This window comes from Meriones unguiculatus, chromosome 3, assembly GCF_030254825.1.
Source record: "Meriones unguiculatus strain TT.TT164.6M chromosome 3, Bangor_MerUng_6.1, whole genome shotgun sequence".
In the NCBI taxonomy this organism is placed as follows: domain Eukaryota; kingdom Metazoa; phylum Chordata; class Mammalia; order Rodentia; family Muridae; genus Meriones; species Meriones unguiculatus.
In genome coordinates, this window is record NC_083351.1 from 138,403,508 (window position 1) to 138,428,588 (window position 25,081).

The window sequence follows — 25,081 nt, forward strand, 5'->3', positions numbered from 1 at the left end:
GGAGTTTGCTCTATTATATGCTTTGGAGGTTAGACACTAATAACACTTAAATGAAGAGCAGCAGGTGGTTCTTACACTTGTGGCCCACTCTGACAGATGCATCCGTTAGCATGGATGTCATGGCTGTATGGAGTGCAGGGAGAAGGTGCCTACTCACCGCTGTGGATTCGTAAGTGCTCTTTTAGATGGTGCTTGTATTTGAAAGCTTTTCCACACTCAGTGCACTTGAATTTACGGTTACCCCCGGACTGTGTCACGTGTCTCTGAAAGAAAGAATTGGTGTTTTGTGTCTCACATCCAGGTAAGCTTCGTGATTCATTTGTCTGTTACAGGTCTGAGGCTGTAGCAGCCATAAGCCGAGGACAAAACAGAGTGCGAGACCTTTATTAGGACCCAGGGACAGTCTTGTCTGTACTCTGGATGACAGACAAGGAGCGCAAGCTGTCTATAGAACCTGTGAGGGGAACAGAACAAGGACCGCCTGGCCGGGCCCATCCAGGAGATGCTTGCTGTTTCTAAAATGCACTTCAAGCCGATGTTTTCTGAAAGTACATTAACCTTTTCCATTTTAGTTTGGTTTTGTGTCAGTTGTGTGTGCCCTGGCTGTCACATCTCTGTTCTATTACTTCTTGTTTCCTTACTACATGGGATTGAGCCTGACACATGTAACAGAAATGGAAACACGTATCAGGTGCATACCTTTTAAGATACAGACATGCTCATCCCTTGGTCACAGTATGATTTCCAAAGACCTGAGAGACCAACGTTCCATAATGGCTTCCGGCCCTCAGCACCCTGCTCACACTGGCCCCATGCCAACATGGCTTCTTCAGTTCATAGGCAGCAAAGAATCCCCACAGAGGGGCTCATGGCCACTGCGCATCCCAACAGTTTGTTCTACAGTGTGGCTTCGGCTCTGGTGTCCATCTGTTCTTTGGTGAGGACCCTTACTGCCAAGCTGGGCAGGAGGCGGCTGTCACGTGGCCCTCCCCACCCCACGCCTTCTCTATGCTGTGACCGTGGCTGAACCAGCCTCTGAGGCAAAGAGCTCTCTCTGTGCTGCCCTTGGGCAGCCTAGGCAGCAAGGCCCAGGAGCAGCGCTCTCCGGGAGCTCCCTTAGGTCGGCTTCTTCACTTCCCCGTTGCCTCCACCTCAGGACGCTATCAGTTACAGCTGCTGGAAACTGCTACGCTCCCCTCAGCCCACCCCCTTATTCCTGAACTTTGTGAGTGACGTCAAAGTCCTGAGCAAATATGCTGACCCTGTTTCTTCTTTCTCTGTTGATGTTTTGGGGAGGCTAGCCATCAGCATAGCAAGGCTGTGGGTAAGGGAGCTATACTGGTCACCTACAGAGGGTCGCCTACACAGGGCTGTGTGGTTCACAGCCCTGGGACACAGGAGCTGGACACAGGCTGGAGCCCTGACCTGTGTCCCAGCGCCCTGCTAGACCATTACTGGACTTGTTAGTGTCAAATGGGTGTCAGCGAGCTTGCTGGCAGCTGATAGCTACCAACCAGTCCAATCACTGAGGTGCCTTCGATTTTAATCCTAACTGGAAAGCCAACACTAGATCTAACTCAGTTAAGACATTCCACTTATACCTCTAGAAAAAGGGCACGGGGCAGAATAGAGTGAGCTATCAAAGTTGTAAGGCTTCAGAGAAGGCGGTTTCTTCTTACTGCTGCACACAAATCACAGCAGCTTATACCGAGTGCAGCGTATGCCTCAAAGAAAATTAAAAATTAAAGCTTCCCCTCATTTGGTTAGTGCCGAAGGCAAGTGGCTTAAAGGCTGATACACACTTTCTACACAGACCGTGTTGATCAAAGGCAGCCTGGAGTCTCTCAGCCTCAGGATACGTGTTTTGGTTTATGCTAAACATTTAGTAAGGATGGCTCTTACCTGAAAGGGAGGCTCAAGACCCACCCTCTCAGGTGTGAGACCGCAGACACGGCAGGGCCCCCACACGAGACGTTAGTGCCCAAAGCGCCTGCTTCCCCTGGGTCCCGAGTGTGGGACCCTGGCGGGCCCCTGCTGCTGTCACTTACTTGCTCTCTTCCTGACTTATGTGATGTCATGTGACGCTCGAGCTGGGTTCTGTATGCAAAGGTGTAACTGCACAGGGAGCAGCTGAAGTTGTCTTCGTTCTTCTCATGGCGGTACTTAATGTGTTCCTTCAAAGACGTGAAGCGCTTGTAGCCTCTGTCACAGTACGGGCAGGTGAGCAACTGGGAAAATGCATCTGGCGTTCCTGGGAAGGGAAAAGCACCAGGGATGCGGTCAGTCGCCACCGCTGTTACCAAGGAGACAATGTGACGATAGATAGAGGGTGAGCAGCTTCGAAGCTGCAGAGCACTCAACCCCTGCTTGCAGAGCCCCATCCTGGAACGGTCTTCCCCCCTTCTTTTGTGGGGCTAGCTGTAGAACACCAGTCAGCGACTTTCGAGCCTGGCACAGTTGGCACGGAACAATTCTGCTGCTTGCTTGGCACTAACTCCTTTCCCCTTGAGCTCCTGCTGTGAGCAGTGCAGTTTCCACAGCTCCTGGGGTTAGGTGTGGCCACGTGACCGTAAAGGGCATGGCAGGCCCAGAGAAATGGCAGGAACACCATGGCTGAGAATCGTGTCACAAAGTGGAGTACTTTGCCAACTAAAACCACCCCGTGCAGGGTCCCATATTTTATTTATTTTTCAAAGAAAGTAGTGCACAAGTGATATTTTAGTGTAAATACACTCTCTACTATTTTTTGAAATTTTGAATTCTTAGAAAATAGGTACCCTAAGTTTGGTAATGCTCTCCAGATGTTTCAGCCCAAGCACAATTGCTTTACTGGAGTTCAAGTCCATGCAAACTAACTATCTCGCTTAAAGACTGGCCTGCAGATGAGACTGAAAACCTGAACCCCACGTGACTAGTCAAGTACATGAGTAAAATCGAATACCCAGAGCTCCAAAGCCTGGTAAGGCGTCTCTAGCTATGAGCTGGCAAGGGCGTGTGGATCCAGAGAGCCTGGTTAGGGATCGTCCTAACGTAAACTCTCTCCTCAGAGAAAACCATGCTACATTTTGCACAGGATGATGGAAACCAGCATTCGGACCTCCCACTTGCCTGAATGCCCACTGCACCTCACAGAGTTAATGGAGTGTGATGTCAAGAGGCGAGGGCTGCTGTTGTGGTGTGCACGGCGATGCACTGTGGCTCCATTAACCAAGCTGCTCTGAGCCAACGGCAGAGAGCATGCACACTCGCTGTTTGCTATGGCTTGTCTTCATTAGGAAGCAAACTGGTAATGAGTTGGGAAAGTGACAGGCTGCTCATGATATCTGAACGGGAAGTTATTTTCATAAATCAGTACATTGGATTCTCTTAAGCACAAAGTATGGTTTTTATTTTGCTAGGCCAAAAAACAATACAAAGAAAATGTGAATATGTCTTAAGAATCATAGAATGAGGAGCTGGGGTGGAACTCTACTACTTTAAAAGCTAATTGATAAAAATAGATTTCAAAGAAGTCTGAGTGACAAAAGAGGCAGGCGATGGCGCCTCAGAAGACGGCACTTAATGACCACAGTGCTGGGCGTTGGTGCACTGCGGGTCAGGAGTCCTCGGTAGCCCCACAAACACCGGCTACTGCTATTACTCTCGGTTGCCCATGAAAACTAAATGCTAAGACCCTAATTCTGAAGACACCATACACACCTGTTTCAAGACCTGGAGAAATCAATCTCAAACTACCTGGGAAGCGTCGCGCTGGCTGGCCCTCACAGTACTGAAGGCAGTGCTCGGGTCATCAGGGAGGGGAAACTGTCAACCGACTTAACCTTGATAGAACCGACATGTGACAGCACTCACCTGCCACGGGAGAGAGAGTGGCATGACCGCTTTGCGGATGACCAGTGGCTTTCTGAGGCCTGCTCCACAGGAGGGAATTCATGCCCAGTTCTGCTAACCTGTGTAACAAACAACCCTGGCTGCCCTGGAACTCGCTCTGTAGACCATGCTGGCCTAGAACTTACAGAGCTCCACCTGCCACTGGCCCCTGAGGGCTTGAACTAAAGGCCTGTAGTACCATGCCCAGCTTTCTCCACCCTTCCTTCCTCACTGGGAATTCAGACTGGACTGAGCAGAGCCTGAGAATGACTGTGCCCAAGTTTGCATGCTTTCACCCAGACCACAGCTTTTACTTGCTAAAAGAGTGACAACCAACCAACCAACCAACCAAACAAACAACCAACCAAATCAACCAACCAAATTAATCAAGGGACAGAACGGTCAAACTCCTCCTCACTTCTGCCAGCAGCTGGTAAAAGTAACCAGGGGAAAGTAACCCAGACAGCGCAGAAGCGCCTGGCTTGTCAGTATGTCTGTGAGCATCCAACAGCTCCAGAGCTGTACTGATTCTCTTCATGAGTACTCACTGCAAGTATCTGGTTTTCATAAATGTTTCCTTTAGAAGAACTACATTCCCATTATAGAGTCACAGAAACAGAGTGCTGGCTGGTTTTGTGTGTCAACTTGACACAAGCTAGAGTCGTCAGAGAGGAAGGAGCCTGAGTTGGGGAATGGCCTCCACAAGATCCAGCTGTGAGGCACAGTCTCCATTAGTAAATAATGAGGGAGGGCCCAGCCCGGTGTGGTGTGGGTGGTGCCACCTGTGGGCTGGAGGTCCCTGGTTCTATAAGAAAGCAGGCTGAGTAAGCCATGGGGAGCAAACCAGTAAGCAGCACCCTCCCTGGCCTCTGCATCAGCTCCTGCCTCCAGGATCCTGTCCTGCTTGAGTTCCCATCCGGACTTCCTTCAGTGATGAACATCAGTGTGGAAGTGTAAGCTGAACACACCCTTCCCTCCCACCTTTTTAGACACGGTGTTTCACTGCAGCAACAGAAACCCTAACTAAGACAAATGGCCAGCCTTTAACTGGAGGAAGACAAGCAAGCGCTAAGCTGTACTGTACCCACCATTTTCGTCATGGCCGCTGGCTTCCGGCGTGCCCTGCCTCTGGTCCTCCTCGGGCGCCTCGGGGTAGATGATGGCGGTGTCTTGTTGTTGCAGGAACTCTTCCACATTAGGATCATGGTTTTGCTCATTTTCTGCGTCTGAGTCACACTCTTCATCTTTTACTACAAGAAACACACTCTCTATAAAGGCTATTTTATACCAAGGTGTTTTAAAGCTTTTCTAAGTAGAGTTTATCTTGATAGAAGTGTGGGGGTTGAACCTGGGCGCTGACAGCAGCTCTGTCACAGCACAGAGAAAGTGTGCGACGCCTTCTGGTGATGTTCTCATGAGCTGCACCCTAACTGCCAGCCAGGAGCTGCCTCGGGACAAGGCACCTCAGACATCACTCTTGGGGTGCCAGTAGCTGGAGTCTGAATAGCTAAGGCTCTTCATGCAGTGCCACTGAGTCCTGTGCAGCTAGATACACTCATGAAGGGCACTTAGATTTCATGTCATCTTATAGATTACATGGCTAGATTTGCCAAGACAGTCACACCTCTTTTCTCAAATAGTTGTGAAAGATTTCAATTTGTAATTCTTTATTTTATAAAATGGTGATACTTTTCATATCACAGTAACAAAACTACATATATAGCTCCTGCGTCTGTCAAGACGCAGAGTAACAGTGATAGCAGCACAGACAGACCGAAGTGAACAGACATTTTACCATGAACTAAAAGGTTTATCTAGCCCTCAGTCTGAAGGCTTTAGAATTTATTTAGAAGTATGTCTGACACATTTGTCTTGTGATCAACCCTGAACTAGTGGTGATAAATGATAAATCCACTTTCAGTTTTAGCATTCTTTTTGCTGCTGAAATACAACAGAAATATCAACTTTATGCACATATGTATTTGCATCAATTGCCCAAAGAGGACCTGCTAAATCTACATGATGGTACTCATGGATGTTTTCAGGGTGGCCATTTGTCACACTGAACAACCAATGCATATTTTCTGATAGAGAAATATGAGAGTTGATCAAAAATACTGTTAAGCATATTATGTTAGCCCAAAACTCTATTCGGTTGCCGAAGCCAAGTATGCTAGAAAGGACTTCCTGTTTAATGTAAGATAGCAAGTCGGATGAGTTCGGATGCTATAAAGCCTGACTGTCATCCAGCTCGGGGCCGCTAAGAGTCAACGCTGTGCCCCCGTACCTGCTGGTGCTGTGTTTGGCACGTGGGAAGTGCTGTTACCATGAGCTATTTTTGTTAGAGCATCACCTATAAGTGAACACCCTAGTTCTGCAGGTCACATTTTTCTCAACAGAAACATTAGGCTTAAGATGTAGACAGCCTTCCCAAAGCCTCGTGGGAAAGCATCACTGCTAGCACAGACGAGCTGACATTAGGTGTTTCGATCACACTCCAGGCTGCTTGCACTAACCTGCACTGTGCTCATGAACTCGCCATGCTTGATTTGAGGCTGACATGAACAATCTGTGCTTTACCCATCTATTTTAAGTGTTCGGAAGTGCACATGATGAAAAGGTCAATTATGAAGCAAATTTCCTCTAACTATGTATGTAAACATTAGCGCAATGGGCAATCCAGTGACAATTCAGTTTTTCTTAGGTGAGAAAGCTCAGCACTGGCTGTCAAGGTGCAGAACTACAGGACTATCAGAACGGATGAGAGAGAGAGTCACTAAATGCAAGCTAAAATATCTTATTCTCAGTGCAAAGCTTCTCACTACACAGAAATCTTTACCACCTAGTTTTGAAGCTTTGTGAAGTATTACCTATATAAACACCAGTGGAGGCGCAGAGACAGGGGGGGTTTGGGGTGAGTATCTCTGTGTCTAAGACTAGGCATGGCAGACAGTTCTAGTGTACTAACAGCTAATGGCAGGTCAGCTGCACACGTGACCTGAGACCGGGGAGCATCCTGAGTGGGTCAGAGCGGACTGCTTCTGTCACAGCCACTCCCTAAACTCAAGGCTGGAGCAAAAGCGGAGGCAACAGAAATGGCTAAGTTTCTGTTCGTTCGCCTGTTGCCCGGGCTAGCCTGGAACTGTCTATGGAGACCCAGTGCTGGGACTGAAGAAGCAATGCCCTGTGCCTGGCATCAGGCTAGACCTTGTAGAGAGTCCCCGTTGAGGTCTCCAGAGCTCCGGGGCCATCCTTCCCTTTAGAGCCATGCTCACAGGGGTTTATAACAAGTTCACTCGTCCATGACCCCACCTCATGTTCCTGGGAGACCCTGTGGACCAGCCAGGAGGAGCAGCTCCATTTAGGAGCTTCCAGGCAGCTTTTAACTCGTGGACTGCAACCCTTTGTGGGGGGCAAACTGCCCTTTCACGGGGGATGGCCTGAGACCATCGGAAAACACAGATGTTTACATTAAGATTTATAACAGTAGCAAAATTAGGCAACAAAATGATCTTACAGTTGGGGTCACCACACCATGAGGTACTGTGTTAAAGGGTGGCGGAGTCAGGAAGGCTGAGACCACTGCTTCAGGGGGACCTTCTGTTGGGAGAGGGGGACTGTCTGTCGGGGGCCGGGGACTGGCAGTTTGACAGCTACTCTGGCTAACACTGCTTTCTCACGTGACTTTTTGAGGGGAAGGAATCTACGTGTACTTCAAAGTGAAAGAGTGTATTTTCATAGTGAAAAACAAACTGTGAGCCTCCAGCTACAGATGTGTCGTTTGACAGTGCCTTGTCTGGAAGAGGGAGCCGTCCCGTGACACCGGTGGCAAACCGTTTATCAGTCACCAAAGTTACCATGAAATGCAACAAGCAGCTGCTTTTGTGTGCACCGGTATTACTGATTTACTTACAGACTTTAAATATTTCATATGGCATTATTGTTTTAGTAATACTAAATACCAAGCTTAATGATCTTATATAAGCTTTAGGACAGGGTGACAAATATTTGACAACAAGCATACGTGAATACATTATTCATGAAAGTTACACATGGCCAAGGTAAGGGACAAAAAGAAAGTAGGCAGGTGGCACAACTCATCATATACTTCATTATTAATTAATTATTTGGAGTTCGAAGAGTTATTTTCTGTTTGAGGGAAATGACAATTATGTAGTGATAATGCTCACTGATGAACTCCTGTTTTGGTCCCTTCCAAGCCATGGATTACCCCAAAGATGTACTTCACACGCAACAAACCTTAACACATTTTAAGCTATAAAGAAACGGAAGGAAAGAAAGAAAGAAAACCAAAACAATTGAAATAACAAGTTAGGGCTATCTAATCCAAGGCTGAGTTTCTATTTCATATACATACATGTGGTGTGTGGTGTGTGCGTGTGTGTGTGTGTGTGTGTGTGTGTGTGTGTGTAACTTTGTGGAAAGTGCATCTTAATGTTGGGAGTTCCTTGGTTTGGTTTACATGCAAACAGCTCTGCCAAGCTTACAGGCCACAGAAGAATGCTGAGGCCAACACATGTAAGAGGTTGAAGGTTTCCACTCACTCCTTGTTTCTTAGCTTTGGTCTGACTCCGTTACAGTGGGTTAGCCTTGGGAATACACACTTTAGTCACCCAGGAGCAAATTTCCTTGTTACTATCATTGAATTTCATTTGGCCACTGAAGTTGGAGTTCACAAGAAAAAAGCTGATTCCTGTTTTCTGTGATACATTCACTCAACTCATCAACCTTCATGATACCATCTATCTTACAGAGAACCCAAGACACTGCCTATTTTCTGTCTGCCTCCTGGGGGTAACTTAAAGCACATCAGCAACTAAGGACTCAGTCCAAGGTAGTCATGATCCGCACTTTCTAGCTTTGATAAAAACATCATCTACATTCAAAGTTTCATTGGAAGACTTCTTTTGCATGATCTCTAAGTTATACTCATCATATGTACAGAATGGAAAATCTGTGTCATATAGAGCTGTAATTATAGATTATATTTAAACAGCATTAGCATCCAGGAGTTTCTGTAGTGCCTCGTATGCTAAAACTCTTAACCATTTGAGGAGGGCAGGCTAAAAGAGAAGGAAATAGATGAAATTCAGCATTCACAGGTGTAAAGGCAACGCTGCAAAGGCCTGTACCAGAGGCTGGTGGTGAGCCCATCTGCACATCTCCACTGCCCCCCCCCCGAGCTTCCGGCCCCGGAGTCCTCGCCCTTCCTTTCCTGACCAGAGAAACATGGGATTAAGGCAGAGCCACACTCACAAATTTTAACTTCTGAAATGTGAAAGAAAAGAGTTCATACTATATTTCATCTTGAATTTTTTTCTTTTAAAAACGACCAGTGTGCTTTCTTTATAAAGCAATCAGGCAGATTTGCTGTTATGAGGATTTTTCAGAGAAACAAAAGTCAGACCAGTTTTGGACCTAATTCTGGAAGTATACTTGTTTTGGAATTATAGGTAAAGTCTACCTTATCTGGACTGCTTTGGGCCGACCAGAAGCAGTTGAGATTTCAGATTTTTCAATACTGAGATAAACAAATGAGACAGCTTTGGGACAGAACCAAGTCTAAAATGCACTGTTTGTTTCTTAGATAGCTTATGCACGCAGCCCTAGCACACCTTCTGCACTGCTCTGCGAGGACAGGTGGGCTGTGCCCAGCCAAGTGCTCTTTGTGCTGCTCTGCTAATGGTTACCTGGCATCACACAGTGAGGTCAGAGTTCACACTTCTCACATGGGGACTGTGCGGGCTGCGGGGTCTCAGGAGAGCAGCTCTATTTATGGGGCGGGGTGCAGTGCGTATAAGCAGTAGTGATTCCCTCCCCCCGTTTCTTCTCCAAACTACACATTCCTGAGCTCCAGGCATTGCATGAGACGCTTCGCAAACCCCTTCCCTGCTAATCTTCACAGCAGTCTATTTTCTAAGTTAAAAACCAAAATAGAGGTGGTGCTGGTCGAACTAATGACTTGCCAGGCACACAGCAGCTTGGGCGAACAGGCTGACTGCGGCCTGGCCTGACTGCCACACCCTGACCTTCAGAACAGAGGCAACAGCAAGCAGGAACACACAAGCAGGCATGCACTCACAGAAAGCAGTACAGCTTTTCCTGGGACTGTGTTCATTATCATATCAACTGGCAAGTCACAGTCAATAGAAATGGAAGGTTTGTTTTCCTCACATGACACCTCTGTGTTCAGAGTGAGCTGGTCAGAATGTTCGATACAGAATAGATTATAAGTAAAGATACTATAAACAAATGTCTACATTGGGTAGGAAGAAATTCTGCTGTCTGTATTCAGGTACATTTGAGTTATCATAACTTAGGAATGTGCACTCACAAAAGGTAGAGTTAAGATGAACTGCTTTTTAACCGGAACAGAGTACATGTCCTGATTACAATCAGAATATTCACAAAATCAGGCAGCACAGTTATTTGTACCCAATCAAATCCCACTGAAGATGTCAGTCAAAACCCTAAATTTGACTTTCCCTAAGGCTGACCGTTGCGGAGAGCTCTGCCCACTCACTGAGCGCTGGTGGCGCATGTGTTCTCTAAGCCTGTGCAGCAGCACCCTCCTCACACTCGGTCCTCTCCTCTCCACACGCTTTTGCTCTTCTGAGGAAAGGTCTCATGCTGCAGCCTCCACTCGCCTGAACCCATAGCAACCTCCCTGCTTCAGCCCTGTGAGGTTGGGCTTACACTACAGGTATGGCTCTGAATGCATGGCCAGTTCTCTTAATTTTTACGTGACTATTCCAGGATAATCATGACATGGAAAGCAGCTAGATATGCATCCTTTCTAAATAAATATGGAAGTGCAGTCTGAAGGATATAGCTATTGAAAGGATTCTTTTTTCACCTTCCTGATGGCAAGATGACAATAGCTACAGGGCAGGTGCCATGTCTGTTATGTGTCTGTAAATATCTAAGCAGTTTCCCTTCCTTCCTCCCTCCTTCCCTTCCTTCCTTTCTTCCTCCTTCCTTCTTCCTCCCTCCCTTCTCCCTCCTTTCTTCCTTTTCTTGTCTTTATTTCGTTCTTTTTAATGCATCTACTTAAACGGAATGAGAATGTGACAGTTACAGTTACTTACACATATGCCTTTTGTTTTTCTTCAACTGAAAACAAAAGTTACGACGTGATAACATAATAGGAAGGGTGATATCAATGGCAAAATTAGCTTTTGAATATCACTGATTTTTCTATTTGTAGATATTATATTTATTTAAAAGCTATTTGTGATTCAATTAAGTAACTTCTTCATTTATTCTCCAAGAATCTAGGTTCTGTAGATGATCATTTGAAATACTTGAGGATCTATTCCCAGAGTTGCTCGTTACTTACGACTTTATAAGTTTTTAGTAGACCGCGTAGCGGAATTCTTGTGTCTGGGTATGAATGTGCATACATGCATGTGTGGAGGCCAGCTGTTGATGTGGGGTGTCCTCCTCAGTCCTCTCCCCCTTTGTAGACAAAACCAGATATTTTGAGACGGGGTCTTTCAGGGAACCTGAGCTCCTCGCTTAACTATGTGATGAGTGGCAGGGACGTGCCTCTGCCTTCCCAACGGCGGGATCACAGGCACACATACCACACGCAGCTTTTTACAGTAGAAACATGAGTTCTGGGCATCTCAGCTCAGGATCCTAGGCTGTGGGCGGTCACTTCCCTGCGCACGCCATCTCCCCAGCCCAGGACAGGTGTCCTCTGCTTACGCTGGTGTTTCCCTCCTCTCCCTCTGCCTCCCTTCCCCCCCCTTCTCCAGTCCCCACCCCACACATGCACTCCCCTTTCCATTTCATTCCCCACGTGCTCTTACCTCCCCGTTACTTCTCTAAAGCATCTCCCCCCTAAACCCCTTCATAGCTTTTCCTGGCTCCCTGACTTCTACCTATATTGACTCCCACATAAATAAACACACAAAGGAGGAGCTGGGGTCTACATATAAGAGAAAACACGTGGAATCGGTTTTTATGAATAGGGCTTCCTTATCTTAATACAGTGCTTTCTACCCACTGCCCGCACTCTCACATCTCTTTATGGATGAATGTGTACACGTACTGCAGGGTTTATTTTCTATTTACATCTAGGCTGATTCCATTTCTTTGCTTATTGTGAACAGGAAGCAGTGAACTCGGATGCACAGGGATGTCTGTAGGAGGGTGCCCAGGACTCCTTTGGTTGTGGGTCCAGGAGGCGTTTAAGTGAGTCACATGGTAGTTCTGCTCTTGGTCTCCAGTACATGTCTATCGTGACGTCCACAGTAGCTGAGCCTGTCTACACTGCCGCCAACAGTGACGGCAGTCCTCTCTACCCATCCTCGCCAGCATTTGTTATCATTTTCCTGATGGTAGCTATTCTGACTGCAGTGACTTGGAATCCCAAAATCTTTTGAATTTGTATTTTCCTGATGAGTAAAGATGACAAAGACTTTTACAAATACATATTGACCATTTGTTCCAATTTCTTCTGAGAACTTCTGTTTATTCATTAGCACATTTATTAAGTGCATGTGTTTAATTTTTGTAGTTCTTTATATATTTTGGATAATAATCCCTTCTCAAAATTATAACTGCAATTTTTTTTCTCCTGTTCATCCTGCTGACAGTTTTCCTTTGTTCTACAATTTAGAAATCTCTACACTTTTCTAGTTTTCTGGCTGAAATTTTGGTTGAAGAACTTGAAAACAGCCAATTTAATGAATACAGAAAACAGTGCAATGCTGGCTTACACATGAGCACTACGTGTTCACTGCAGAAGAGATTCCAAGTGATACTCTCCTTCCTGTTTGTTCAGGCTTAGCACAGAGACAGCACTGAAAAGCGTGTGCACCAATCTCCTTCCTGGGAACACAAGGGGAGTGAGGCAAATATTCTATTTGCTTATAGAATATTTTTCTAGAAGGCAACAATGTCCATACCTTTTGACTGGTTAACCTAAATATTTATAAACTAACGTGATATATAAATATTTATATTTATATAAATATTTATAAACTACACTTTGGTTTGGTTCAAAGGTAGAGCACTTGTCTGATGAATGTAAGGGAAAAAAGGGAGAAGAGGAGAAAGGGTGGACTAAGAGAGTTCCTGAGGCTTTCCAGTGAATTCCAAAGTGACCATACAAACACGAGAAACTTTTAAGACTTTTCAAGGAATGGCAAAAATATACCCTGATAAGTTAAATATTACTTCTGACTAATGAGAAGGAATAGCCTATAATACACAGTAATCAGGTGAATCACTAAAAACTATAAAAAGTGAAAAGAGCAATCCAAGAGCTGACACTGCTTGAGTTTATTCATAGGCCATTCCTGACATAGTGACAAAAATGAAGCAGTTAGTGATCGCCTGGGCTAGTGATGGCATGAGAGGAGGGAGGGCGGGCGGGGAGCATGAAGAACCTTGGGAGCCTTCAGGAAGTGTACTTGTGGAGCTGTGTCTTGACTATGAACGCAAGTGTCAGTGTTTTGGTTGTGATTTCAATTACAATTCTGCAGGATTGGGGGAACCATGTAAAGGGCACACGGAGTTTCTCCAAATTTTTATGAATCTATAACTTTATAAAATTTCTACAAGTATGTAATTACATCACAATTAAAGTTCAAATCAAATAGTCCAAAAAAGATACTGGGAATTTAGAGCCAAAGAGGGAACACTTGTGTTTTCAGCCCTGAGATAATTCCTGGTAAGGACACAAACACGGCAGACCACTGGTTTTAGCAAACACCGAGGGTCTGCACACCGCCCGCAGCCCTGACTCATGACTTAGCATGTGCTGAACTCTAAACTTGCGCTCTGGAATTCATACTCATCTGTCTGTAATCGTTTCAGATTGTTCCTGGAAACTTTTACAGCCCTCTCTAAGGGGCAGTGAAGGCCTGCGTCAGCTTTTCCATACCTGGTTACAACACACTCATCTGCAGAGGAAAGCCTATGGAGAAGGCACGTGCCAGCAAATTCCTGAATTCAAACTTAAAAAAGTGTTCAAACTTTAACTGAGAATAATATATTTCTCTCTGTACTTTTCCAGGCTATTTCTTCTTTCTGCACTTCGCATCCTCCAGCTTCTTATTATATGCCAATATCTGTGGCATAGGTTGAACACACCTGATTTGAGAATAAAGTATGTTTTGGATGTCAGGGCATTTTGGATCATACGGTTTGCATTAGACACGCTCAGCTCAAGTATCTTAAGATCCAAAGAAGTGACAGGAAACACTTGATATGTGGAATATTCACCCTGTGCAAGCCCCTGGAAAAACCTTGCAAGTGTAGGCCACAGTGACCATGAAGACTAAGATGAAATGTGGAGCAAGCATCAACTGAGATGAAAGCCTTCACAAACTACTCCGTTTCCCCTCAAACGTCAGCAATGACAGCGGAGAGAGTGAGAGCTGGCCCCCTCGTGCAGGGAAGTCGCAGCAGCATGAGGAGAAGTACAGGGCACACCAACAGGCTCTTCCATTCTCCTCCCCCCCCGCCCCCCAGCCACTGTGGTGTCCTGCCTGGCTGGGATTCTCCAGTCTAAGTTTATGGACCAGAAGGGGTCAACGAGGAGAAAAGTTAGTTTCTCTTCAGGTCCTCATGCTCAGCCTGAGGTAATTTCCGGGTGATGATGAAGGAGATCAAGGCTCCTGACAACTCAAGTGAGGGCATACTACTGAACCTCCAGTACTCATTTCTTCCTGAGCACGTGGCTGCGGAATGCAGCCAAAAAGACTAAGTCCAGGCCCAGATCTTCAGCTCGATGACTGATGAGGGGCGTTTCCTGGGAAGCACCAACTCTGGGAGGTCGTGACAATGGACATGCTTAGGAAAGCAGCCTCTTTACACTGGTAGTGAGCTCCTGGACTTACAGGCAAGTGTTCACATCTGAATCTGAGCAGGGACTTGACGCAGAGTCACACTGAGTCACTACCTACACCCAGACTAAGCACTGGTCAGTGTGCACGGGCCAGAAGCACACAGCGATGCATCCAATTAGAACTAGTGAGCTACAGAAGACAGCGCACTCTTTCCAGCCTGCATACAACCTGGGGCCCTGCCTGCTGAACCCGAGAGCAAGAATCCCCCGGTTCTCAACAGCTCGAATCTGGTCCGGAGTGATTGGGCATGTGAAACTGGCCCAAGTTCATCCTTCAAGGGAAAAGTAACACAACCATAACATGGAGGGCAGAGGCCAGGAGTCCTGGTTACACACTTGAAGAGTGTGGGAAGTGCTTTAAGAAGGAAGGGCAAAAAATGAAGAAGAAGGAAGGGCAGAGGACACAGGGGTCTGAAGTGAGGACTCTGGCTGGAAGGGCTAAGCAGAAGACTGCAGAGTCGCCTCTGCCAAAGAAAACAGTGACATGAAACCATGACTGGCCCCCTGGAGCGAGGACCTGGGAGACAGGGTGGGGGAGGTGGTTCCCTCCACATCTCCCTTTCACACTCCTCCCTGGCCTGTGTGGCAGATGATGGGCAGAAGTTGACAGCTGAGAACCTCCGTCAGGTAGTGACTCCCGCAGCTGCTGTGCCAGATGGGGCCCTTACTTGAGTGGATCAGCACATCTCCTGGTACATGGTGGGCGGTCACTGAGCTGGCCTTTTTCTGGTCCCTGCCTATAAGAATCACCAGAGTGGACCTGCCTTCACTCGGCAGGGCTGGCAGTATTGACAGTTCTACCTCTAGGACATATTAACTCTGCAACCCTGTGTCACAATTTAGAAAAGGTCTTTAGCATCTGTCTCTTCCAAAAGCATCACATTGCTGCTTTATTTTGATGCCATTGTGCTGAGTAGACCAATGAGCAGGGGGAAGCTACCAGTCTGAACTTCACTGTTAACACATATGTACACCACAAGGCACCAGAGCCTTCGACCTTACTGACATTCTTAGGACTCCAGTGGTGTGGGGATGTGCGGATACTCCTTCTAATATTTTACCTAGCCCCTCACACCGGCACGAAAGCAGCACAATGTGCAGTGGCCTATTGGATCCTGGAGTCAGCACATTCCTCACTGGGGTGTGTCACTCTGGCCCACACAACAAGCGACTTGAAAAGCTGCTAGCATGGGACAGGAGAATGCTCCTCACCAAATTCAGGCTGCTCTAACCCTTGGACCATATGATCCAGGAGAGCTGATGGTACCTGAGGTGTCCTGGCAGATAGGGGTGCTGTTTGAAGCCTCTGCGATAGGTAGGTAAAAACTGGACTTCTGGAATAAGGCTCTACCATCAGCTGCTGACAACTGCTCTCCCTCTGAGAGACAGCTCCTAGCCTGCTATCAGATCTTAGTGGCAAGTGAACAACGTTTGCCAACTTGCCATTACCATGCGACCATGCCCATCATGAACTGTGTGTTATTTGACTCACCAAGTCATAAAGCAGGATGTGCACAGGAGCAATCCATTATCAAGAAAATGGTACACATGGGATCAGGCCAAAGCTGGTCTTGAGGGCACAAGCAAGTGTCATGAAATGCTTATGGCTTCTCCTCCCACGGCAATGACGTCCGCTTCTGAGTGTGGCCTCATGGGTATCGCCTATCATCTGTGGCCTGAGGAACAGAAGACCAGCGCCTAGTTCACTGATGATTCTGCACGTGTGTAGGCCCCACTCAGAAGCGGACAGTTGCAGCACCACAGCTTTTTCTGGGACAACCATGAAAGACTCCAGTGAGAGAAAATCTTCACAGTGGGCAGAACTCCAGGCAGTACATATTTTATACATCACATAGTTTTTGTTGGGAAGAAGAAGTGGCCAGGTGTGCAGTTGTGCACTGACTCGTGGGCTGTAGCCAATGGACTGGCTGGATGGTTGGCTGGACAGACTTGGGAAGAGCAGGGTGGAAAACTGGTGAGAAAGACATCCCAGAAGCCTATGGACAGAGCTCTCCAAAGAGGCGAAGGATGCGAAGGTTCTTGTGTCCCATGTAAATGCTCCCATGTAAAAGGCAACTTCAGCAGAGGAGGGGTTCAGTAATCAAGTGGACAGATGGCCTGCTCTGTGGACACTCGGCCTCTTTCCCCAGCCATCCCTGTCATTGCCTGATGTCCTGATGGACAAAGTGGCCATGATGGCAGAGGCAGAAGTTATTCACAGGGCCAACAACATGGACTGCCACTCACCAGGCTGAGCTGGCCACAGCTGCTGCAGAGTGCCAGATCTGCCAACAGCAGAGACGAGCGCTGAACCTCAGATATGACACCATTCCCCAGGGTGACAGCCAGTGACCTGGTGGCAGGCTGACTACAGTGGCTCACATCCTCCATGGGAAGAACAAGGCTTTGACCTTACTGCAGTAGATACTTATTCTGGTTATGGCTTTGCCTTTCCTGCCCTTGATCCTTGTGCCAAAACCACACTCTGTGGGCTTACAGAATGCCTCATCCACTGTCCTGGTGGTCCTCACAGGAGTGCTTCTGACCAAGGAAGTCACTTCACAGCAGGAGAAGAGAGAGAGAGAGACTGTGATCATGGAATCTACTGGTTTTACTGTGTTCCCCACCATCCTGAAGTAGCTGGCCTGATAGAGAGATGGAATGACCTTTTAAAGACACAGTTACAGCGCCAACTAGGTGGCAGCAACTTGGAGAGTTGTGACAGGATTCTTGAGAAGAAGGTCTGTGCTTTGAATCAGCATCTAAATATATGATACTGTTTCTTCCATAGCCAGGATCCAAGGGTCCAGGTGGAAATGGAATACCTCCATCCACTATCACCCATAGTGTCTCACTAAGAAAACATTTTCTTCCTTCTGCTGGCATAGACGTTTTGTTGCCAGAGCAGGGAGTGCTCCTGCCAGGAGCCACAACAAACACCCACTGAGCTGGAAGCTCATGCTTCCCCCTCTGACCACTTTGGCTTCTGATGTACTAAGCCAACAGTGTTAGGAGGGGTGACTGATCCAGATTACCATGGGGAAATTGGACTGCTTCTCCATGATAGAGGTAAGGAAGATTATGGCTGGAGAGCAGGAGGTCCTATAGGGCGTCTCCTGGTGCCACCCTGCGATTAAAGCCGGTGGGAAACTACAACAGCATAATCCAGGCAGGGCCACAAAGAGCACTGACTCTGAGGAAGGAAAAGAGCCAGTACCTGCCGAGCTGCTTGCAGAGGGTGGAGGAAATACAGAATGGGTAGTAGAGGAAGGCAGTTATGAGCATCAGCTAAGGCCACGTGACCAGCTGCAGAAGTACGGAGTATAAATGCCATGAGTGTTTCTCTCATGTTTTCTTAAGAATGCATTTGTACAGCATTTGTTTTCTTTCCTCAATTTCTTTGTCATGTGACATAACATCCATTAAAAGAATATCAATGGTTATCATATTTGAGATACGAAACGAATTATCCCTTGAGGCACACTGCACTGTACCTATTTAAAATTTATAAATGCATTTGTGAATGTACGAGAGATAGTTATATTAGGTATAATTATTACCTGGTTAAATATACAGTGTATTTTTGAGTGTATATGAGATAGTAATATCATGTTTAGGTGTTATTATCTGATTATTGTTTTTATTTAGAAATTAATGTGATAGCTATTCTTGGTCATTAACTTGACTACATTTAGAATTAAGAAATGATTTGAAGTAAAAAAAGATCTACTTCTTTTTTGTAATTTATTTTTATTTTATTATTTATTCACTTTATTTCCCGATTGTAGTCCCCTCCCTCATCTCCTTTGAACCCATTCTCCCTCACCCTTCCTTCCTCCCCTTCTCCTAGTCCTCAGAAAGGGGGAGCCCTTTTCCCCTACCATTTGACCCCAGACTATCAAGTCTCATCAGGACTGCCTGCATCTTCTTCATCTGTGGCCTGGCAAAACCCCAGGAAGTGATCAAGAAGCAGGCAATGGAGTCCATGTCAGAGAAAGCCCCTGTTCCCCTTACCAGGAGACCCACGTGGAGACTGAGCTGCCATGGGCTATATCTGAGCAGGGGGTCTAGGTCTTCTCCATGCCTAGGCCTTGATTGGTGCATCAGTCTCTGCAGGGACCCCTTGCCCCAAATTTGTTGGCTCAGTTGGTCTCATTGTGGAGCTCCTGTCCCCACTGGGCCCTTCCATCCCCTATTCTTCCATAAAACTCCCTGCACTCTGCCCAAAGTTTGACTGTGAGTCTCAGTTTCAGCTTTGATTCCCTGCTGGCTGGAGCCTTTCAGAGGACATCTGTGGTAGGCTCCCATCCTGTTCCCTCTCTTCAATTGCTTCCGATGTCTGTTCTATTTGCCCTTCTGAATGAGAATTAAGCATCTTCCCTAGAGTCCTCCTTGTTATTTAGGTTCTTTGGGTCTGTGGATTTTAGTATGGTTATCCTATATTATATGGCTAATATCCACTTATAAGTGAGTATAAACCATGTGTGTCTTTCTGGTCCTGGGATACCTCACTCAGAACGATCTTTTCTAGTTCCATCCATTTGCCTGCAAATTTCATGATTTCCTTGTTTTCAATAGCTGAGTTCCCATTGTATAAATGTACTACACTTTTAAAATCCATTCTTGGTTGAAGGACATCTAGGTTGGAACTCATTGGCCCAGGAGACAACTTTCTGAACAGAACACCAACAGCTAGGCTCTAAGATCAACAATCAATAAATGGAACCTCATGAAACTTAAAAGCTCATGTAAAGAAAAGGACACTGTCATCAGAACAAAACGACAGCCTACAGACTGGGAAAAGATAGTCATCAGCCCTACATCTGACAGAGTGCTAATATCTGGAATATATAAGGAACTCAAGAAATTAAACACCAAGAAACCAAATAACCCAATTAAAATGGGGTACAGAACTAAACAGAGAATTCTCAATAGAGGAATATCGAATGGCTGAGAAACACTTAAAGAAATGCTCAACGTCTATTGAGAATTCCGTTTAGCTCTATATCCCAATTTTTAAGTAGATTACTTGATTTGTTGCTGTTTAACTTCTTGAGTTCTTTATATATTCTGGATATTAGCTCTCTGTCAGATATAGGGTTGGGGAAGATCCTTTCCCAATCTATAGGCTGTTGTTTTGTTCTGTGACAGTGTCCTTTGCTTTACGTAAGTTTTTCAGTTTCATGAGGTCCCATTTATTGATTGTTGATCTTAGAGCCTGTGCTGCCAGTGTTCTGTTCAGGAAGTTGTCTACCATGCCAATGAGCTCTAAGCTCTTCCCCACTTTTTCTTCTAACCGATTTAACGTGTCTGGTTTTATGTTGAGGTCTTTGATCCATTTGGACTTGAGTTTTGTGCAGGGTGATAAGTATGGATCTATTCACATTTTTCTACATGTAGATATCCAGTTACACCAGCACCATTTGTTGAAGATGCTATCTTTTTTGTTTCCCCATTGTATAGTTTTGGCATCTTTGTCAAAAATCAGGTGTCCATAAGTGTGTGGGTTTATTTCTGGATCTTCGATTTGATTCCTCTGATCCACCAGCCTGTTTCAATGCCAGTACCATGCAGTTTTTATTACGGTTGCTCTATAGTACAGCTTGAGATCAGGGATGGAGATACCTTCAGAAGATTTTTTATTGTAGGGGATTGTTTTAGCAATTCTGGGTTTCTTGTTATTCCAAATGAAGTTGAGAATTGTTCTTTTAAGGTCTGTAGAGAATTGTGTTGGTAATTTGATGGGAATTTCATTGAATCTGTAGATTGCTTTTCGTATGAGGCCTATTTTTACTATGTTAATTCTGCCAAGCCATGAGCATGGGAGATCTTTCCATATTCTGATATCTTCTTTTTTCAGACACTGGAAGTGAAAACAAGGAACAAGCCAGGAGCCTACCACAGAGGTCCTCTGAAAGACTACCCATCAGGGTATTATAGTAGATGCTGAGACTCATAGCAAAACTTTGGGCAGAGTGCAGGGAATCTTATGAAAAAAGGGGGAGATAGAAAGACCTGGAAGGAACAAGAGCTCCAAAAGGAGACCAACAGAGCCATAAAAACTGAGCCCTGGGTACACTGAAGAGACTGAGCTCCACAAGAAGACCAACAAAACCAAAAAATCTAGACTCAGGGGTGTTTTCTAAGACTGATATTCCAACCAAGGACTATTCATGGAGATAATCTAGAACCACTGCACAGATGTAGCCCATGGCAATTCAGTCTCCAAATGGACACCCTAGTAAGGGGAGCAAGGGCTGTCTCTGACATGAACTCAGTGGCAGGCTCTTTGATCATCTCCCTCTGAGGTAGGCAGCAGCCTTACCAGGCCACGAGGAAGACAATGCATCCAGTCATGATGAGACTTATAGGCTAGGGTCAGATGGAAGGGGAGGAAGACTTCCCCTATCAGTGGACTGGGCAATGGGCATGGGAGGAGAAGATGGAGGGAGTGTAGGATTAGGAGGGGACAAGGAAGGGGGCTTACAGCTGGGATACAAAGTGAATAAATTGTAATAAATAAAAAGAAATTTTAAAAAATGTTCAATGTCCTTTGTCATCAAGGAAATGCAAATCAAAATGACTCTGAGATTTCACCTTACACCTATCAGAATAGCCAAGATAAAAAACTCAAGTGACAACACATGCTGGAGAGGATGTGGAGAAAGGGGAACCCTCCTCCCATTGCTGGTGGGAATGTAAACTTCTACAACCCCTTTGGAAATCAATCTGGTGCTTCCTCAGAAAATTAGGATTAGTGCTATTTCAAAATCTAGCTATACCACTTGTGGGCGTGTACCCAAAATATGTTCACGTATATAACAAGGACATTTGTTCAACTATGTTCATAGCAGTTTTAGTCATAATAGCCAGAAAAAGATCTACTTCTAGTTCGGGTCTTTGAGGTAGGAAGACATACCTTTGATCTAGATCTAAACTGCGCCACACCTTCTACTGGAAGCCTATATAAGGAAGAAGGAAGCTTTTACTCTTTGCCTGCTTGCTCTCACCTTGCTGGCACATACATTCCTTCACCGGCATTAGAGCCTATTTCTTCAGGATGCCAACATATCCTGAAGACCAACTGAGATATCCAGCCTCATCAACTACAGATGTCCAGACTGAGCAACTACAGGATTCCTGGACTTTCCATTCACAGCCAGCCACTGTTGAATTAGTTAGACTGCAGCCTGTAAGTTATTCCAATAAATCCTGTCTGTCTGTCTGCCTGCCTGCCTGTCCATCTGTCCATCTATCCATCCATCCATCCATCCATCCATCCATAAAATCCAACAATGATTTATTGGAATGACTTAAATACAAAGACTTACTGACTTTATCTCCTCTCTACATATATCTACCTATTATGTATATGGAGAGAGAAAGAGAGAGAGAGAGGAACAGAGAGGGGGAGAGGAAGAGGGAGAGGGAGAGGGAGCGGGCTGTACATTTGCGGTCAGCTGCCATGGTCACGTAGCCACTCTGAAGGTGCTCGCCCAAGCTACACTGGGAACAGGGACTGGAAAGACAGCACCATGGGTGAGGATCCCTAGGACCCGTGTAAAGGGCGGGTGCTGCGGTGCGTGTTTGCAGCCCCAGCACTAGAGGGAGCAGAAGCAGGCTGGGAGAATCTCTGGAGCTTCCTGAGTAGCTGGTCAGCAAAGGGTTCAGCCCCAGCTTCCAGGAGACTCTAGAAGTAAAGGCTGGAGTGGGATTGCAGACAGCAGAGGCTCTCCATGCGCAGGCTCGGCCCCTTACATAAACATGCATGCATCACACCACTGACACAGACACCAGGAAGAACAGCTGGAACACACACTGCAGCAAGACTTCCACGTTCTTCTGGAGTGCTCTAAACACTAAGCACATCTGAGCAGGCGGTGAGCACATTTCGTCTGCTCTAACAACCGCACACTTTACTCACTGCATTAGCCAAAGTGCAAAAAATGCATCATTCTAACTTAGAAAGTTAATACTAGATTTATAGAGATTCAATCAAAACTAGAGTACAATATTGAATATACTGTAATTATAAAAAAGAAGTTACAAAAAGTGGAACAGAAAAAACAAATAATAAAATGGCAAAATCCTAAATCCAAACAGCAAAGCTGCATTATAATAGTGTAAACAAGCAATTAAGGTACAGACCTTCTCAGACTAGATGGCAAACCAACCTACCAAACAAACTCTAGTTCCACTTCACCTGCTAGCTACAAAAAATTTATTTTAAGTCTAACAATAAAGATGAGAAAGTTGAAAGGATGAAAACCGTATTACACAGGCATCAAACAAAAGAAAGCTGGAGTGATAATGTTAATGTCACACAAAAGTGGTGTGTGGCACTAAGGGCACCAGCAGCCCAACAGAGAAACAGCACGCAGTGACACTCAACCCACGTGCTGCAAATGTGGCAAAGACAAACGTACACGCACAGATGCAGAAAGGGAAGCCAAGTGGACACAACAGAGACAAGCCCTCAGCCCTGAAGGAGCTGCTCTCTCAGTAACAGCTGGGAACCGAGCAGATAAAAAACCAACAAAGATGAAGGGCTGGGCCACCACGGCAGAAAACTAGATCCAAACTTACAGACCTTCCACCCAGCAACAACAGAACATTCCTACGAGGTGCACACAGAACATTCATGAAGACACAAGATCCAAGATCATATGGATGATAAGAGCTGGCCACGAACACATGAGGATTTGGAGTGTTTTTGTTTGTTTGTTGTTTTTCCAGATAGGGTTTCTCTGTAGCCCTGGCTGTCCCAGACTTTCTCTGTAGACCAGGCTGGCCTCGAACTCACAGAGACCTGCCTGCTTCTGCCTCCCAAGTGCTTGGGATTAAAAGCATGCACCACCACTGCCCAGTTGAGGATTTGAGTTTAACCCCAGCACCCACACAATGAAGCCAAGCATGGTGGCATGTGACTGTGACCCCAGAACTGGGGAGGCAGAAGAAGGGAGATTCCTGGGTTTCAGGTCAGTCAGACTAGCAACTTGTCAAGCTCCAGGTGGAAAGCAACTAAGAAAGAATCTGATGATGACCTCTGGGCTGTACACACGTGTGCACACACATGAACACACATGAATACAAAAATATTCAGGACATAAAATAGTAAGTCTTAAAGACTGAAGTCCTTCAAACACATCTTCATGACCACAATGACTTCAACGAGACACCAGCATCAGAAAGTTGCCATGCAAATCTGCAGATATGGAGATAAGCATACTTTTAAAGTGTGTCAAAGTGTTAAAGTGGGTCAAAAGTAAAAATTTTTAAATGTCAAAAATTTTGGAATTGCCTTAAGTTATTGCTTAAAGAGACAACTACAGCATTAAATGTTAACGTTCTAAAAAACAAAAACAAACAAACAAATAAAAAAAAACACAACTAAGAAAAAGAAAAAAAAAAAAAAGCCAGGATCAGGCAAAAGGAAACACTAGAGACCTTAAATAAACAAAATTTACAAAAATAGATCAATGAAACAAAAGCTGGTTGTCAATGAAGACCAACACAGTGGAGTGCCAAGTGGCACGGCCAGCGTGTGGGCGCTGCAGTAATTCTGGGACAAGCACACACGAGAACCTCTGAAATGCACTGAATAGAACTGAAGCTAGAAACTACCCACACAGGCCAATGAAACCAGTCACCTCGACAGCCCTATAACTACTTTAAAAATCAGTTTTACCATCCATCTAGCAAGACTCTGGACACCAGGCCCAGCACCGCAAACCAGGTGAACTTAGAAATTCTCCCACGTAAAAACTCCATGCCAAGATTATTCTATTGGCAAACTTTATCATTCATTTAAAGAACAAATACATCAAGTTTAACTTTTATTTTGCAGGAAAATAAGAGTAAGAAATACTTTCTAACTCATTCTAGGATCCCACTGTTCTTCTGGTACCAAAGCCATGTAACTGGTCAAAAAGAGCACTATCCTTAACTAAAAACAGACACAAAAATTCCATTAACATATTGTCAGTCAGTTCAATAATACACAAAATGACCAAACCAGGCTTTCCAGGGAATCAGGGTTGGTTCAATATTTGAAAACTCGTTAAAATATAATATATCATATCAGTGGGCTAAAGACACAAAACCTCATACTTTCAATTAACAGGAAAGAAGCCAGTGGAAAAAAAAAACTCACTGCTTATGATGTAAGTTCTCAGCAAAGTAGGAATTTTTAGCAATCAAGACAACGTTGGAAAGAAAAAGAAGCCCAGGCCTGTAGTTCCTAACTTGAGAGCATCTTTAAACCCCAGTGCTGGCAGAGGACACAGACGTCAACAGAGCCGAGAGCACAGACAGCTCCACCTAAATAAA

The 25,081-nt window shown here is 45.5% G+C and overlaps 1 protein-coding gene across 3 annotated transcripts in view; it reads right to left on the reverse strand.

Annotated features, from left to right (window-relative positions):
• Positions 1–25,081, reverse strand: part of Zeb1 (zinc finger E-box binding homeobox 1) — a 168,153-nt gene that overhangs the window by 12,469 nt on the left and 130,603 nt on the right. For 2 of the 3 annotated variants that reach the window (XM_021653868.2, XM_060380636.1), the window contains exons 3-5: positions 4,959–5,120; positions 2,049–2,251; positions 158–263 (exon numbers count right to left, since the gene is read on the reverse strand). In XM_021653868.2, coding sequence (XP_021509543.1) covers positions 158–263; positions 2,049–2,251; positions 4,959–5,120 — 471 coding nt within the window. The remainder of the gene's footprint in view (positions 1–157; positions 264–2,048; positions 2,252–4,958; positions 5,121–25,081) is intronic. The other variant, XM_060380637.1, reaches the window with a different exon arrangement.